Below are 17,049 nucleotides of genomic sequence, written 5' to 3'. Positions count from 1 at the left end.
AACTGTCTTTTGTCAAATTGAATCTATGCCCCCTCAGGTTCTTAGTCTGAGCAAGCGAAAGTATCTCGTCAGCATTGAGCCTGCTCAAACCATTCAAGGCCTTATACACCACAATCAGATCACCTCGCAGGTGCCTAGTCTCCAAATGCTGCAACTTGTAGAACTTAAGCCTTTCTTCATAAGCGCACCCCTTTGTTCCTCTCACCAATTTCATTGGAATTCTTTGTACTTGTTCTAGCAACTCTGCATGGTTCCTAAAACAAGGCCTCCAGACTTGTATACAGTACTCAAGTTGTGGCTTCACCATTGCCTTATACATGGGGATAATCACCTCCTCCTCTCTGCTAGCAAAATTCCTATATATCATTGACAAAACTTCATGACCTGCTGTGGCAGTCCATCTGCATTGCTCAGAGAACTTCATATCTGACTGCACAATTACCCCCAGGTCTTTTCCATTCTCCACCTCCCTGAGTGTAGTACCACACAGTTGGTACATTTCTCTTGGGTTACTGCTACCCATATGCAGTACTTTGCATTTGTCAATGTTAAACTTCAGTTGGCACTTCTCACCCCATCTGCCTAACTTTTCTAGATTCTAATGCAGTAGCATACTGTCTTTACTGTCATTAACAACCCTGCCAACCTTTGTATCATCTGCAAACTTGGACATTAAGCCTGATATACCTTCATTGATATTGTTGGTAAATAGACAAAACAACAATGGACCCAGCACCGAACCATGGGGGACTCCGCTAATATTAGTCCACGTAGAGCAGTGTCCATTTATTACCACTCTCTGCCGTCTCCCACTCAACCAAGCAGTAACTTGCCCTTAATGTCATACCTCTCCAATTTGTACAGCAGTCTTCCTGTATTTTCTTCCTTAATAACATATCAACATTGGGAAAAAACTGCATAAAATAGCTGCTTTCAACTTATTTTCAGCGTCCAACTTCTGCATATAGAGAAACAAACCTCTTCATATATTTTTAAGTACACAAACTGTGTAGCGATCCACTATTTCTAAATAAGGATTTGATTTTTTTTAGCATCCTCTTTTGAGCATTTAATTAAGTGATAAGTGAATAATGTACGAGCATCTACATTAAACAGATAATAACAGTAAAATGCAGTGGACAACAAAAATAAATTTATAAAATTCAAAACAAAAAAAATAGTAAATAAATAAAATAACTAAAAATAAATAATAAAAATATCAACAATCAAAAGAACAGGGATATATTTCAGACTGGAAGAAATATGAACTCACAGTATTGCTTACCTACTCCCTCATTTCGGGAATGAAGAAGATCAGTAAGAGGTGGTGTGGCTCCTTCAGCTTCAATCATTTCTGCTCCTTCTTTATCAAATGCTAACTCACAAAGGACACCCGCAGCAACTCTTTGGATATTTTCAATTTCACTATAGAGCAACTGAAAATATAAAAGTCTAGTTAAAATACTGATCTGTAACATTCTGTAAATTATTGTTAAAGGTAATTTTTCTTACTCATATAAGCCTATTTATAAAAATAAGAACTTTTAACTAGATAACTTTCACTGCAAGTACACCCCGCAACAGCCTTATATACAAAAGCACTATATCCAACTGAAATTTCACATATTTTATTATGCATAATAATTCATGAAATATTTAATTTTATTGACAATGATATCAGAAAAAGTACTAGAAAAAGAAACAAATGGCAAGTTTTAAAACTGGAATATTAATTACCTAATTACTTTCCAGTAACTCTTAAAGCAACATGTATTATAAATTAAGCAGGGGAATATTGATACTTAAAGTATCAAGATTCCACTGCTTCCAACACTCAAGCAGACAAAATACCTAAAATTTTAGTTAACTTTTGAATGAAAAGAGAATTTATTAGGCAAACAATGTAATTTAATTCAGTAAAAATCCATAAATACTGGACATAACAGTCTTACAACAAACAATAGATGTTACAAAAGTATAAACTGCAAGGTCACATGCTCGCTCTCTCTCTCTCTCTCTCTCTCTCTCTCTCTCTCTCTAGATATAAAATGAAACCCAAAAATTGAAAAAAGCACAGCTTAACAACCTTAAATAAGGGAAAGAGGACCTTATTGGCTATTAGGCTGTTTTCCTGGATTTGTCTGGGAATGCCTTTTTTGCAATGTTGTTTTTCTTCTTTTTTTTCTAAATAAAAATGAAACTGCATCAAATCAAGTTTCAACTTGCAATTTTCTGTCTATTTCCTAGCATTTCATCATGTCCAGCCCTGAAAGATGTTTTTTTTTCCCCCTATCAAGTGGTGGTGGTGTAGACTTTTGAATTTTTCCCTGATCAGTAACCATTCTTCACAGAACCCTCTGCCACCTGTCCTGCAACTATCCCTTTTATCCATCTTAGAATCTTATTCATAAAATCAATATGTTCCAGCTTATACAGTAAACTTCTCGTGAAGGACTGAGAAAAATGCTTTGCTAAAATCGAGATAAACAATGCTGAAATCATTTCTTACGTTCAGCTCTTGAGTGACTGCATAAAAATGGATAACCAGGTTAATGAAATGTAATTTTCCCTTAAAAAAACCATGTTGTGTATACTTCAGAATTCCACTTCCATCTAAATGTACCACATTCTTTTACCATTGTCTCCATGATATTACCTACCACTGAAGTTAGACTGACAGGCCTGTAGTAATACATACTTCACTCCTAGAACTGTCTTTATGTATTGATAATACACTGGCACTTCAGTCCATATGAATATCTCTGAAGTCTATTAATGCCCTCATAATTAACCTTAATGGCTCAATGCATTCTCTGACTGCTTCCCTCAAAATTATTGGGTATATGCTATCAACTCTAGGAGCCTTACTTGCCTTTAGGCTCACAGGTTTTCCAAATAAACAGTCCAGTGTAATTTCAAGATCACTGATTTCATATTGCTCAGCCTCATACACACATATATGTAAAGACTTCTTTATATATATAAACTCTAGAAGGAAGGGAATATATCAGGTTAGTCCACTTGATATTGATGGTTCGACTGTTGGTGGTCCTGCTCAGATAGCTTGAAAACTGAACAAGTATTTTGCATCTAAATTCACACATGAGGAATTCTGTAGGGAAGTGTAGAACAGAAGCTTATTAAAATCTACCAGGGTGTTTAATGATTTTGTAATAATTTTGTTTTGTTTAATACCTTTGTAATCAATGGACACTGCTCATTGTGGACTAATGTTATTAGTGGAGTCCCTCAGGGTTCAGTATTGGGTCCATTATTGTTTTCTGTATTTATAAATGATATTGATGATGGTATATCAAGCTTAATGTCCAAGTTTGCAGATGATATGAAGGTTGGCAGGGTTGTCAAGGACACTACTGACACTATGCTACTGCAACAGGATCTGGAAAGGTTGAGCAGATGGGCTGAGAGGTGGCAAATGAAGTTTAACATTGACAAATGTAAAGTACTGCATATGGGAAACAGCAACCCCAGAGCAACGTATCAACTCTGTGGTACTACACTGACAGTGGTAGAGAATGAAAGGGACCTGGGGGTGGTTGTGCAGGCAGATATGAAGTTTTCTGAGCAGTGCAGACGGGCTGCAAGAGTAGCTCATGGTGTATTGTCGATGATATATAGGAATTTTTCTAGCAGGGATAAGGTAATTATTCCCTTGTATAAGGCAATGGTCAGGCCACACCTAGAGTACTGTATACAGGTCTGGAGGCCTCATTTCAAGAAGGATGTAGAGATGCTGGAACGAGTACAGAGAAGGGCAACAAGATTAGTGAATGGAACAAAGGAGTGCTCTTACGAAGAAAGGCTTAAGTTTTGCAAATTACAGAGTCTGGAGACTAGGCACCAGTGAGATGATCTGACAAAGGTGTATAAAGCCTTGAATGGTTTGAGCATGCTCAATGCTGATGGGATTCTTCCTCTTGCTCAGAATAATCACCTGAGAGGGCATAAATTCAAATTGAGAAAAGACAGATGTAGGATAGACGTGAGGAAATTTGCCTTTAGCCAGCAGGTGGTTGGTAGATGGAATAGACTTCCATCCCTTGTTGTGGAAGTTGATAGCCTAAATAAGTTTAAGGCTCAGCTGGACAGGTATTTCGAACGAACAGAGAGGTGAAGTGGAAGTGGTTATTTTTTATTTATTATTATTTATTTATTTTATTTTATTTTATTTTTTGGTTGATGCTGCATAAGCTTGCTTTCTTGCATCAAATGCCTCTACTAATGCTAATGCTAATAACTGAGAGCAAAGTGAAGGAGAAATTGTGGAAGTTAAATATAAGAAAGGCACCTGGGGTGGATGAGATCTATACAGTTATATTAAAGGAGGCAGCAAATGAAGTAAGCAAACCCTTAGCCATAATTATGAGGGCGTTGTTGGACTCGGGGGGAGACCCCCTCCCATGGACTGGAGATGTGCAAATACAGTAAACCCCTGCTATTTGCGGTTGCTGATTTAATATAAAATGAAACCTAAAAAAATGTGAATTTTAAAGTGCCGTGAACATTTTCCGCCATAAAAACACATGGGGGTGGCTAAAATTATCTTTCCCGGTCAAAACAGAGCTCAGTGGGTGGGGGGAGAGGGGTGACAAAATCGCGAGCGTGGATGTTTCTCGCTAATCACTGTTCAGTATGTGTTATGCACTTGTCATGGAAGGTTCCGTCGTTTGCTTTTAATTTATATGCTTATAAATTGAATAAATTCATCAATTTATAAATTGATATGCTTACAAAAATGATAAATCTACTGTTTTTGTGGTGTAAAACAGACTTTTTCGAGTGTGTTAATGGAAGAAAGTGACTTTATTGTGGACAAGTTCTTTCTAACCCGTACAAAAATATGGCTACGAATAACAAGGGAAATGTGAAAAGATCAAAGAAGGTGATGACATTAGCAAATAAAATTGAGCTATTAGACAAAATTTCTAATGCCGAAAGTGTCTTCCTCAGTGGCAAAACATTATAAAATCAATGAGTCAACGGTACGATCAATGAAAAAATCTAAAGAAAAAAATACGCCGTAGTGTCTGTGAAAATATGCTAATTGCTTCAAAAATTTGCTCTTTAACTCGTGATGTTAAATTAGAAAAAATGGAAAAAGCTTTAAATCTGTGGATAGAAGACCGAACTCAAAATAAAATTCCGTTAAGTTCCCTCATCATTCGTGAAAAGGCAAAACACCTTTATCAACACTTTAGCGAAAATGGTGATAGCACTGGCGGGATAAGTTTTTTAGCTAGCAAAGGCGCTGTTTTGAAAGATTTGTTTGAAATTTCTAATAAATATTACTTTTAATATTAAATTGTTATTTTAATTTCGATGCCATATGCTTGCATTTCACTATGTACATAGTCATATTATGAAGGTACATATAATACATACATAGACAAAATTTTAGACTAGTTTTTCTTATATATTTCATACTTTGGAACGGAACCCCTTTATTACTATGGGAGCCATAACTCAGTATTCGCGTTTTCGGTATTCGCTGCATTTCTCATGAACATAACCCCTGCGAATAGCGGGGGTTTACTGTATATCCCCAATTCACAAAGGGGAATCAAAGGGTGACACGAGTAATTACAGTCCTGTTAGTTTAACTCCTGTTCTGGAGAAAATAATGAAGTCACTGGTTAAAAAAGCATTGCAGGATCATCTAGACAAGACTGCAGAATAATTAAGACACAGCATAGGTTTGTTAAGGGGAAGTCTCGTCTGATCAATTTTATTGGCTACTATGTGGTTACAAGGGAACTGGATGCAAAAAATAATTTTGATATCGTATACTTAGATTTCAGGAAAGCTTTTGATACTGTTGCACATGGAAGAATAGTATACAAATTAGAGCAGTATGGCATTAAGGGCAAGTTGCTACAATGGATTAAAGGGTGGAAGAAGACAAGAGAGTGGTAATTAATGGACGCTGCTCTTTGCGGACTAATGTTATTAGTGGAGTTCCACAGGGTTTGGTGTTGGGCCCATTGTTGTTTTGTACATTCATCAATGATACTGATGAAGGTATATCAAGCTTAATGTCCAATTTTGCTGATGATACAAAGGTTGGTAGGGTTGTTAATGACAGTATGCTACTGCAACTGGATCTAGAAAGGTTGGGAAGATGGGCTGAGAAGTGACAACTGCAGTTTAACATTGACAAATTCAAAGTAAGTTCTGGGTAGAAGTAACCCCAGAGAAACATACCAACTGTGTGGTAGTACACTCAGGGTGGTAGAAAATAAAAAAGACCTAAGGTGCAGTCAGATATGAAGTTTTCCGAGCATTGCAGACAGGCTGCCAGAGCAGGTCATGGGGTCTTGTCAATGATATACAGGAATTTTGCTGGTAGGAAGAAAGAGGTGATTATTCTTTTGTATAATGTAATGGTCAGGCCATGCCTTGAGTACTGCATACAGAATTTAAAACAAATACACCAACCGTTTAATTAAAATGGTTTAATACCAGAAACTAAAATGAACCAAACGATATTACACTGTAAAATGATATATGCAAGATTTACAAAATAAATATATACGATGAAACTTTAATATACAATAAAATAAATAAATAAATAAAATAAATAAAATATTTAAAATACAATAAAGCTAAAAGCGATAAAACATTGACTGAAGCTTTTGGAGGCTTCCGCCTCCTTTCTCAACAACGTTGAGAAAGGAGGCGGAAGATAAAACATTGACTGAAAGCTTCAGTCAATGTTTTATCGCTTTTAAAATACAATAAAGCTAAAATACAATATTTAAAATACAATAAAAATACAATATTTTTTTTAAAATACAATATTTAAAATACAGTAAAGCTAAAAGCGATAAAACATTGACTGAAGCTTTTGGAGGCTTCCGCCTCCTTTCTCAACAACGTTGAGAAAGGAGGCGGAAGATAAAACATTGACTGAAAGCTTCAGTCAATGTTTTATCGCTTTTAGCTTTATTGTATTTTAAATATTTTATTTATTTTATTTATTTATTTATTTTATTGTATATTAAAGTTTCATCGTATATATTTATTTTGTAAATCTTGCATATATCATTTTACAGTGTAATATCGTTTGGTTCATTTTAGTTTCTGGTATTAAACCATTTTAATTAAACGGTTGGTGTATTTGTTTTAAATTCTGGATATGTACTCTCCCAACCTTAGAGGCCTTTTTGAAGATACTGCATACAGGTCTGGAGGGCTCATTTTAGGAAGGATTTGGAGTTGCTAGAACAAGTACAGTGAAGGGCAACAAGATTGGTGAAGGAAATGAAGGGATCCTTTTACCAAGAGAGGCTTAAGTTCTAAAAATTGCAGCGGCCGGAGAATTGGCACCTGTGAGGTGATCTGATTGAGGTGTATAAGGCCTTGAATGGGTTGAGCAGGCTCAATGCTGATGGGATTCTTCCACTTGCTCAGATTGCAAACCTAAGGGGGCATAAATTTAAATTGAGGAAGGACAGTTGTAGAATAGATGTTCGGAAATTTGCCTTTAGGTATTTGATTGCTGGAACAAACTTCCATCTGTCATCGTGGTTGTTGTTGTTGTTTGGTTTTTAGGAGCATTAGCAACTAAGGCCATATTGCTCCGGGATATGCGGTGGTCATTCCCTGACCTTTCCGCATCCTCCGTATTTGGTGGTGACGGGCTCGAACCCCGGTCTAATCAAGAAGCGTGTGCTATGCACTGCTGTCTGTCATCGTGGAAGTTGATAGCTTAAATAAATTCAAGAAAGAACTGGACAAACTTTTAGAGCAAATGGTTGTACAAAATGGGAATTTTTTTTTTTTTTTTTGGCTGATGCTATATAAGCTTGCTTTTTTGCATATATACCTCTACTAATGCTAACCTTCCTAAATACAGGGTGATTCAAAAATAATTGAACACTCAAATTTATTATGCAATAATAAATTTTCAAAAATTTATTATTGAGCATTTGTAAGATTATAGAAATAACTGATAGTTCCTTTACAGATTGGTTTTGACTACACATTCATATATAATCCAGTTACTGTGAAATAAATTTTTGGAAGCGTTCAATTCTTTTTGAATCACCCTGTACATTATACATACCACAATGAAACCCATCCTCTATTTCTCAGTGATACCATGTTTCCATTAGTTATCAACATTAGTTGTTCTAACCAGCAGTTCAAATTTATTTATTTTATTGAAAACACTCCCAATATTACTATAGAAACAGTTAAGACTAAGCATTCTTGTATAGTTAACTACCTCAGTACACCGCTTGAAGTTATTTAAGCTGAAAGAAACAAACACAAACCTGTACAAATACTGGAATAACATTTAATCCTCGGATTATTGCTCTATTATGTGCCTCTCTGGCTAGAATATGCAGTGCTCCAACTGTTCCTTCAACAATTTCCTCCATTCTGACACCATCTACATAAGCTAACTGGCTGTTATTTGAAGCCACACTGGATCTCTGTAAAATGAAAACTATATAAGAAAGATGATAATGGTTTTGTTACAAAAAAATCACCAATGTCCAAATTTAAGTAATCAACATATCAAGATACAGTTGTATTCTAATTGCTAAATAAAAATAGATGCAATATGACACGAAAGAGACATTATTTATATAGAACACTCCGTTTATTTATCAATGAGCATGTAAGTACAAAGAGCAAAGAGGGATAAAATTTCATTTTGAAACAAAATGGTCACCACTCCAATGCGCCATACTTGGAATTGAATTTTGATGTTTTAACTATACAAACTAAATTTACAATGTATGTGAAACTGTTCTAAAGCAACCTAATGCACATAGTTTCATTTCAATCTGTCACCTTGAAACAAGATGCTTGTCACACAGATAAGCAACAGCAAGGCACCCTTTGGAACTGTTTACAAGCCAAATCAAACTCACAGTACTGCAGACCGGGGATACTAGACTACTCTAATAGGGGTGTTTTATTATGATTTGCCATCTTGAAAAAAAGACAGTCTCCCCCCCCCATGGTAGTAACCTCCAGAAATGTTCTTTAGAAAAATATCACGAAGGCAATAACGACTAGTGAGTCAACAGCAGGGATTCACAAAAAATGAATGGAAATGTTGAAAATTACATCTAGCATAAAAAACAGTAGCGTTTTCCCAGCACAAAAGCTCAAAAATATTGTGTTATGAGAAGTTTCCTGCAATTCTCTACTGTGTTATATAAGTACTCTGTATTGTGCAAGGATTGCTGCAATTTATCAATCGTGTTAGAGCGAAACCGTGTTATATGGGGGTTGCCTGTATGTATGTATGTGTGTATTTATATATATATATAACTACAAGGTTGGGCTTCACAATTCCAGCAAGCTTAGTGGTTTTTTTTTTTTTTTTTTTGTTTTCAGAATCTATACTTATGTTACAAATTACACATTTTTGTATGTATGTATGTGTGTGTGTGTGTGTGTGTGTGTATATATATATATATATATATATATATATATATATATATATATATATATATTTTTTTTTTTTTAAATTATGGTTGATACATTGAGAGGGTTAGCCCTCGAAAAAGTCCCTTTCAATGTATTTATTTACCTATAATTAACATAATTTCAATATAATTTTTATATGTAAGGTTTACCTTACTTGGTATTTCATATATATTTTTTTCCATGATACCATTGGCGCGCACATAAGATTTTATGTTTCTTGGGCTGTTATGTCGTACTGGTTTTTCTCGGTTTGAACTATAACCTGTAATTTTTGGGTAAATTACACCATTAGCCTCTACCACTATTACTAACATCTTTAACAGATATTATACTTAAGACTATATTAAATAATATACAGACGGGTATAATGTTTAATCTTATAGAGATGGCATTAACTGAATCTGGGTAGGTTATTGATTAAATTTATTTATGCATTTTACTTACTTTGGATATATATTTCCACCCCCCCATGACTTATCATGGGGGGGATGCATTAAATGAAGTGCATTTCACTAAAAAATGAAATGCATTGATATATTTAATAAATATATCAGTATAAGTAAATTAATTAAATTAAATTAAATTAACCCAGAACTGATTAATGCCATCTATATAAGATTAAACATTACATCCGTCTGTATATTATTTAATATAGTCTAAGTAAATTGTTTAATAGTCTAAGTATTATATCTGTTTAAGTTGTTAGTAATGGTGGTAGAGGCGAAAGTTGTAAAATACAGAATCTACATTGAGGTATTGTTACAAATATTGCGGGATATGGTGCAGACCGAGAACGATCTGTGCGACCCAACAACCCGGGAAACGTACAATGGCCTGTGCACGTGCAAATGGTATACTGGAAAAAAAATATATATATATGCAATACAATGTAAGGAAGACCTTACATATACCATTAACATTAAAATTAAAATTAAATATTAAAACTAAAATTATGTTAATTATAGGTATATAGATACATTGAAAGGGACTTTTTCGAGGGCTAACCCTCTCAATGTATCAACCATAATTAACACAGTTATCTGTTTCTGTTGTCATCATCCAGCATAACCATTTCCAAAAAATAGTTAAAATATATATGAAAGCATATTATATTAATTAAGCTGCAAATTGCACCAAAGTGAATCACAATTTAGTTGTTAACTGGCTAGATGACTGTTAGCCCGACGGATAGGTTAATTTTAAAAGAGAATGACCATGTAAAAAGAGATCCATCCACTGTTATTCATATAGGTATGTGGTATAGTTTATAGTTTATCATATTGGTATCGAAAGTAGCATAAGCTGAGAGTAGTGAATGGAAGCAGGGTAAAGTATAGCTATAGTACCTCAATCCCCCTCGAATTGCTCTAATAGTGCATGAGGTATGAAAAGTAGGGTTATATAGTAGAAAGTAAAAAGTATAGAAAAAGACTTAAGCATAATATTAAGTGGGATAAAACCGGGAGCGTAACATCCCGTCCCTTATAGTAAGGGATAGTGGTTTTTAAAGAATAACAAGAGGAGTTATCATATAATTATAAGTAAAACATGCTTACCACCAGTAGAAGGAGTGTTAGAAAAACCAAATAATATTGCACGTGTAGTATATATCAGACGCAAGACCAAAGCGCCCCCTTGGATCTGTAGTTAAAGTCACTAAAATAGCCAAAATTAAATCAATTATCTGTAGAGCCCTCTGTAATTTTTGTATATTAATGTGGAACTAACATATAGTAATGCCAACAAATAGATGGTTCTTGGAGTCAAAGTAGAGTATAACAGAATAATTTCCTACCCATGGAGTAAATATAGGTACAACTTTTTGAATGAGTGTAAGCTATATAAGATATACTCCATGGGCAGTGCCTACTATATACATACCCAGTAAAAGTAACAGATGCCAATAGAGTTGATAACAAAATAAGACTATATAAGCTAAGCCGTCTATGTGCAGCACAAGACTTTATCCATAATACAGTATGGGTTAGGGTTATTATTATGTCTATTGTTAATAGCTATCAGAATAGCTTTATGTAGGTATCGTGTAATAATAGAGTGTGGGAATCCGTTTTTTATTAACTTAGATTTGAATTTGATAAGAGTATCGATAATATCACCTTCATTGTTACATATGTTGGTTCTTCTAATACATTGAGTAACTATAATGTTTCTGTGAATACGTTTGGAGATGTTAGAGTTCCAATTAGTTAGATCTATGGATTTAAATTGAAATTCGTTTCGTTTGTCATATAGTTTGGTATGTACGGTATTATTTACTATGCATATGTCTAAGTCTAGATATGTTGCTAATTTGGAACTATTTGTATTAGTACATTCTAATGTTAATTCAGGTGGGTTGTGTTTAATAGCTTCTGTGAGGAAGTTAGGTTTGTTGATAACAATCAAATCATCTATATACCTGTATAGTACGATGTCCTGTTTAAAGTTATTTTCGAAATGGTGAAGGTACAGGTTAGCGACGAGACTGGAGCTACAAGCTCCCATCGCAATACCTATGTGTTGCTTATATATGTTACTACCATTAAAGATGTAGTTGTTGAATATGCAAAGGTTAATGAGGCCGTCCCAGTAGTGTAGTTGACACGGTAATATGTTTTTATATATATATTGTAATAATCACTAAACACAGGTTTTAGACTGTTATGTAGGATACTGGTAAATAGATTGTTAAAGTCATATGTTTTAATATGCTCTATGGTATTGTCTTTATTGGTATTTAGGTAATTTAATATCGGGCTATTATTGAGTATAATTTTTGAATTATCTATATTGTTGAATATAACGTTAAGTAGGTAAACGAGTTTATGATGCGGAATCTTGGCGTAGCTGTCTCTACACAAAGTGATGGATCTGAAACCTATAGGTGATTTATGAAATTTAGGAATGCAGTATATGTATGGAAATTTAGTGTTGGGGTTGGTTAGCTTTAACTTTTTATGCATAGCCAGTATTTTCTTAGTAGCGGTGTTGCGGTTGTCGGTTATTAATTTGTACGTAGGGCTGTTGTTTAGTTCATTTAATAATGTAGCTGTATAGAATTTTTTACATATCACGCTGTAATTATTAGTAGTTTTGTCTATGGTAGTTATGATAAACCTATTTTGTATCTGTTTTAAATTCTGCTTAATTTTGACTAGATTGAAAACCTTAGTAGGTGGTAATTTATTGTATATTAACAATATCTGTTTTTCGAGTGCTTGGTAAGTAAGAGTAAGCCAAATGCGGAAAGCTTCTAAAGGTATGTTGTGTTTGTAAGATAATTTTAAGCAGAACTGCATTAAATCTAGATGTAATTGTTTATTAATCTTTTTTGTGTTGATGTTAGTATTAGGCCTAAATTTAAAACCGAATGAAAGTAGTTTGCGTAGATCAGGGTAGGTTATAATACTCAGATCTCCAGTGATGATATGTTTATGGTGCTTATCCACGTAGGCTTGATATTGAGGTAGATGGCAATGGCATTCGGCCTCAATATCGCTCTTAACTAAGTTGCAAGCAGTTTTCTTGTAGTTACAAACAGTAAGTCCAAATGGTTTATTGTAGTTGAATCTAGTGTAGATGTGTGAGTTAGTAATAGGCAATTCGTGTTTGTATATGTTGATAATTTTGTCTAGGCATATATGGTCCAACAGTGCATTGCTGAATTTAATATTGATATATTCGTTTGTAACGGTAGTTTTTTTGTTTAACATAAATTTAAAAATGTCATTCAGTAGGTGGTTTAGGTGTATATTATTATGGTTATAGTGTGAGATGATTTTGGCAAGTGCTCTAAGTTAGTTTTTTTTGTTTTGTTTTTGTTGTTTAACATAAATTTAAAAATGTCATTCAGTAGGCGGTTTAGGTGTATATTATTATGGTTATAGTGTGAGATGATTTTGGCAAGTGCTCTGAGTTTGCTATGTTTTAACCCAAAGATAATATCATGAATACATTTCATATGTATAATAGGTTTGTCCCAAGTGGTTAACAGATCGGTAAAGTTACATATTACTTTACCTGTGTGAATTTTTTTATTATTGGTGCTATTTGCTTTTTTAGCTTTAGTTGTGGGTCTTTTTACTATTTGAAATAGGTTATATATACAAGTATCTTGTATATTATTAGTATAGCAATGTCCATTAAATTTATTATTGAGTCCATATGGGTAGAGTGTTTTATATCTTAATATGTTGATATTTTCTATTTCTAATCTAGTATTGTGGTTGTTTTCTATAGCTAAAATTGTGATGGAGGTATTATTAAAGTTATGCACTTGAAAGTGCTGTAATTCAATGTCTTTTTTTTGTTTACGAAATTCTTTATGTGTGATCTATGTACATTAATTCTAATATGTAATTCTCCTCCAGTTTTCCCAATATACTTGGCTTCGCATTTTTTTGCAATTGATGAGGTAGACCACCCCCACTAGTATGGCAAAATACTGGAGTGTCTATGTTATTAGTGTGATGTATACTGCTCATAAATGGGCAGGTTAGACATAGCAAGTTGTTGCAAATATTGAATTTTAAATAGTTGTTATTATGCTTATTATGTGTGTCTAGCTCTGTAGAATCAGGTGTAGTACTGGGAACAGCTATAGGATTGATAGTAGGATCCGCATGTGCAACCTCACTGGCATCACAAACTTCCAGCCAGGCAGTGGCATTAGATGCCGTATAGTTAGTAAAGCAACTTATCAGATCACCCTGAGCCCCAGTGGATTCTGCGGTACAGTTTATTGTACGCGACCGACGTAGTATCTTATTATTCTTTGTGGCGTAATAATTCATATTAATTAAAGGATGACATATAGATATATGAAAATATATAATTTCCTCCAGAAACCACCAGACTAGCCTGCACGGGACCAAAGTATGCATGGGTTATTACATGTACCAGCTGTAATAATAATGATAATACAGCGTTAGTATGTATATATAAGTGTAAGCCACTATGTAGGAAGATTCCTGGTAGACAAGTTGTTGTTGTTGTTTTTTGGTTTTTAGGGGCATTAGCAACTAAGGCCATATTGCTCCGGGATATGCGGTGGTCATTCCCTGACCTTTCCGCATCCTCCGTATTTGGTGGTGACGGGCTCAAACCCCGGTCTAATCAAGAAGCGTGTGCTACGCACTGCTGCTCCTTCCCACCTGGCTATGGAGATGCCTGGTAGACAAGTCACAGCTCAGGCAATCCCCTTAGTATTTCCATGATAAGCGAAATGCATTGATATATTTAATAATGGATATATATATAAGTTGTATTAATATCAAATTAAATTGAGTAAGTATAAATAGATGTGAAAGTTACACAAGGTGCCAGTAACTATAAGGGTGAGGAAAGTAAAAAAAGAAGAGTAGTAGATTAGTGAAAGATGAACGAATGTTAATCCTATAGGTTATGATGAATTAAGTAAATTATGTAAATTTACTTTATTGTAAACCAAATAAAGTGGAGGAACTGTAAAGTAAAATTAGTACACAAAATATTAATAAAATGCAAATAGTATAAAAACGAAAATAAAAATAAAATGAAAATGGTATAGCTGTCATCAGATATGGGGGGGAAACAATTTTAGTAAAAGGTCTAATATAGTTAATGCAAAAATGCTTGATCTGATGTCAGCAGAAATAAATATTGATACATGATCAGGTATTTCATCAGGGGACTACACCTGACCATGTATCACGAACTGTGTTTCTATACTTGTCCATAGTAGTAGAAAAAAAGTGAAAGGCCAAAAAAGGAATGAAATGAAATTGGCACTTTTTAATAGTATGGACAAGGTAGTCCCAACGCAGTGTAATATATTTAGGTAAAAATAAGTATTGAGTTGGGATAAAAATGGTTAATATCAATATGTTTAAAATAGTTAATATCAATATGTTTAATATAAATGTGGAATTTAGTATAGGATTTAATTTTGTATAGATAAGAAATCAGCGTATTTTAAAAATAAATTTGGAACACGCAAATGGTATAAGGGTGAAGTATTAAATTGAGGATGGGGAAGGGAAAAGGAGTATTTTAAATAAAGATGAAAAATAGCAATAGAAGTAGGATAGTAGGAACATTCGTTTCCCCTCGTATTGCACTAATAGTTTAATGAATGGGAAGAAATTTAGAATTAGACAGCAGAAAGATAAAAAAGCATAGAGAAAGTTATTAAATAACACTAAGCTTGCTGGGGTTGTGAAGTCAAACCTTGTAGTAAGGGCTCTGGCATTTACTACAAGGTTGGGCTTCACAACTCATAATTCTACAAATGAATGCCTGCTGTTTTCACCAGCCAGCTTTCTGGCTAATGCCAACCTGCAGTTATAACTTTGAAATTCTCACTTTAATGAGAATTTCAAAGTTATTTTTTTTTTTAATAAAGCTACTTTGTTCTTAGTTATTATTTTATAGTACAGGCACTGTAAAATTCTCAGTGAATGAAATGGTACAAGTTCGTTGTTTTTTTTTTTTTTTTAACTAGTCTGAATTCAACCTGATCTACAATTCTTAAAATACAAGTCCTTCTTCTCTTCCACTATAAGAATTTGAAAAATTTTTCTTCCACATATATCACAAGCTGTATAGCAAGTGTTCAAAATTATAATAGGAGTTGAGGCACAATATAGCCCAGAGGAAATAACTTAATTCAAATCTTATGGAATGGAATGTTCACAACATAAATGTCACAAATTAAAACTTACTCTTTGAGTATCCTGATAGGCCTTTAACAGCAACTGCACAAGCCTTGGTATTGCTCCATGTTCTCTTAAAGGTGCATGGTTTGCTGGGCAAAGAGCTAAGTTCCGAATTAAACCGATAACTGCCTAAAGAAAATAAATAAGATATTTGAAATATATCATTATTTTAATTAGAATTTTATGATATATAAATGTCAAAGTGAGAGAATGAGAACATAACCAACTGAAATGGCATTTAAATTGTCTCCAAAGTGAAAAATAGCTTTTGTAACTGTAAGACACACTCAGACTAAGACTGAGATTCTTCCTCTTGTTTTGATGAACCTGGTAAATGATTTTTCATCATACACAAAGTTATTAATGACTACAACTACTCTGCATCTCTCAGGCAGGTTGCAATTAGGATGACAAAATAGAGCATCAGAAGATAAAATTTGATACTGGGATTCAAGTTTGTTGCTGACATTCCTGCCATTTTGTAAAATAAAATATGACTCGGATTACATTTAGAGTCAATTAGATAGTATGAATCAGAGCTGTATTACTCAATATGTTCTACGTTGGTAATAATATTAGTAAATTGATAAGAGGAGTTTACCTCAATATAGTACGTGGAACACTTCCGTATGATACCCTCCAGAAATTAAAACGGAAAAATCGACAACTTACCGGTACATTAAAGTAAAATATAAATAATTAAAGTGAAATATAAATAATTAAATAATCAATTTAACACAATTCAAAATCAATTCAAAACAATTAAAATTCAAATTAACGCAATTAAAAGAATCTAACGAAAATATTCAAAACGATTTTCCTTCCTGAAGCTGACAATGCTTTTCGACCGACTGTCGTGATCACAGGAATGAAAATTATCGAATCA

The 17,049-nt window shown here is 33.9% G+C and overlaps 1 protein-coding gene across 6 annotated transcripts in view; it reads right to left on the bottom strand.

The window, feature by feature from the left end:
* Positions 1 to 17,049, bottom strand: part of LOC150082241 (catenin beta-like) — a 208,921-nt gene that overhangs the window by 46,899 nt on the left and 144,973 nt on the right. For 4 of the 6 annotated variants that reach the window (XM_090379196.1, XM_090379201.1, XM_090379200.1 and 1 more), the window contains exons 12-14: positions 16,170 to 16,292; positions 8,298 to 8,459; positions 1,274 to 1,436 (exon numbers count right to left, since the gene is read on the bottom strand). In XM_090379196.1, the coding sequence (XP_090235322.1) occupies positions 1,274 to 1,436; positions 8,298 to 8,459; positions 16,170 to 16,292 (448 nt within the window). Of the gene's footprint in view, positions 1 to 1,273; positions 1,437 to 8,297; positions 8,474 to 16,165; positions 16,293 to 17,049 lie in introns of all 6 variants that reach the window. The other 2 variants (XM_090379199.1, XM_090379198.1) reach the window with 2 other exon arrangements.

The sequence above is a fragment of the Mastigoproctus giganteus genome, chromosome 8 (genome assembly GCF_048544385.1).
Source record: "Mastigoproctus giganteus isolate SK-2022 chromosome 8, ASM4854438v1, whole genome shotgun sequence".
NCBI lineage: Eukaryota > Metazoa > Arthropoda > Arachnida > Uropygi > Thelyphonidae > Mastigoproctus > Mastigoproctus giganteus.
Note: the sequence above shows the minus strand (reverse complement) of the source record. Positions and strands in the feature narration are given on the sequence as shown.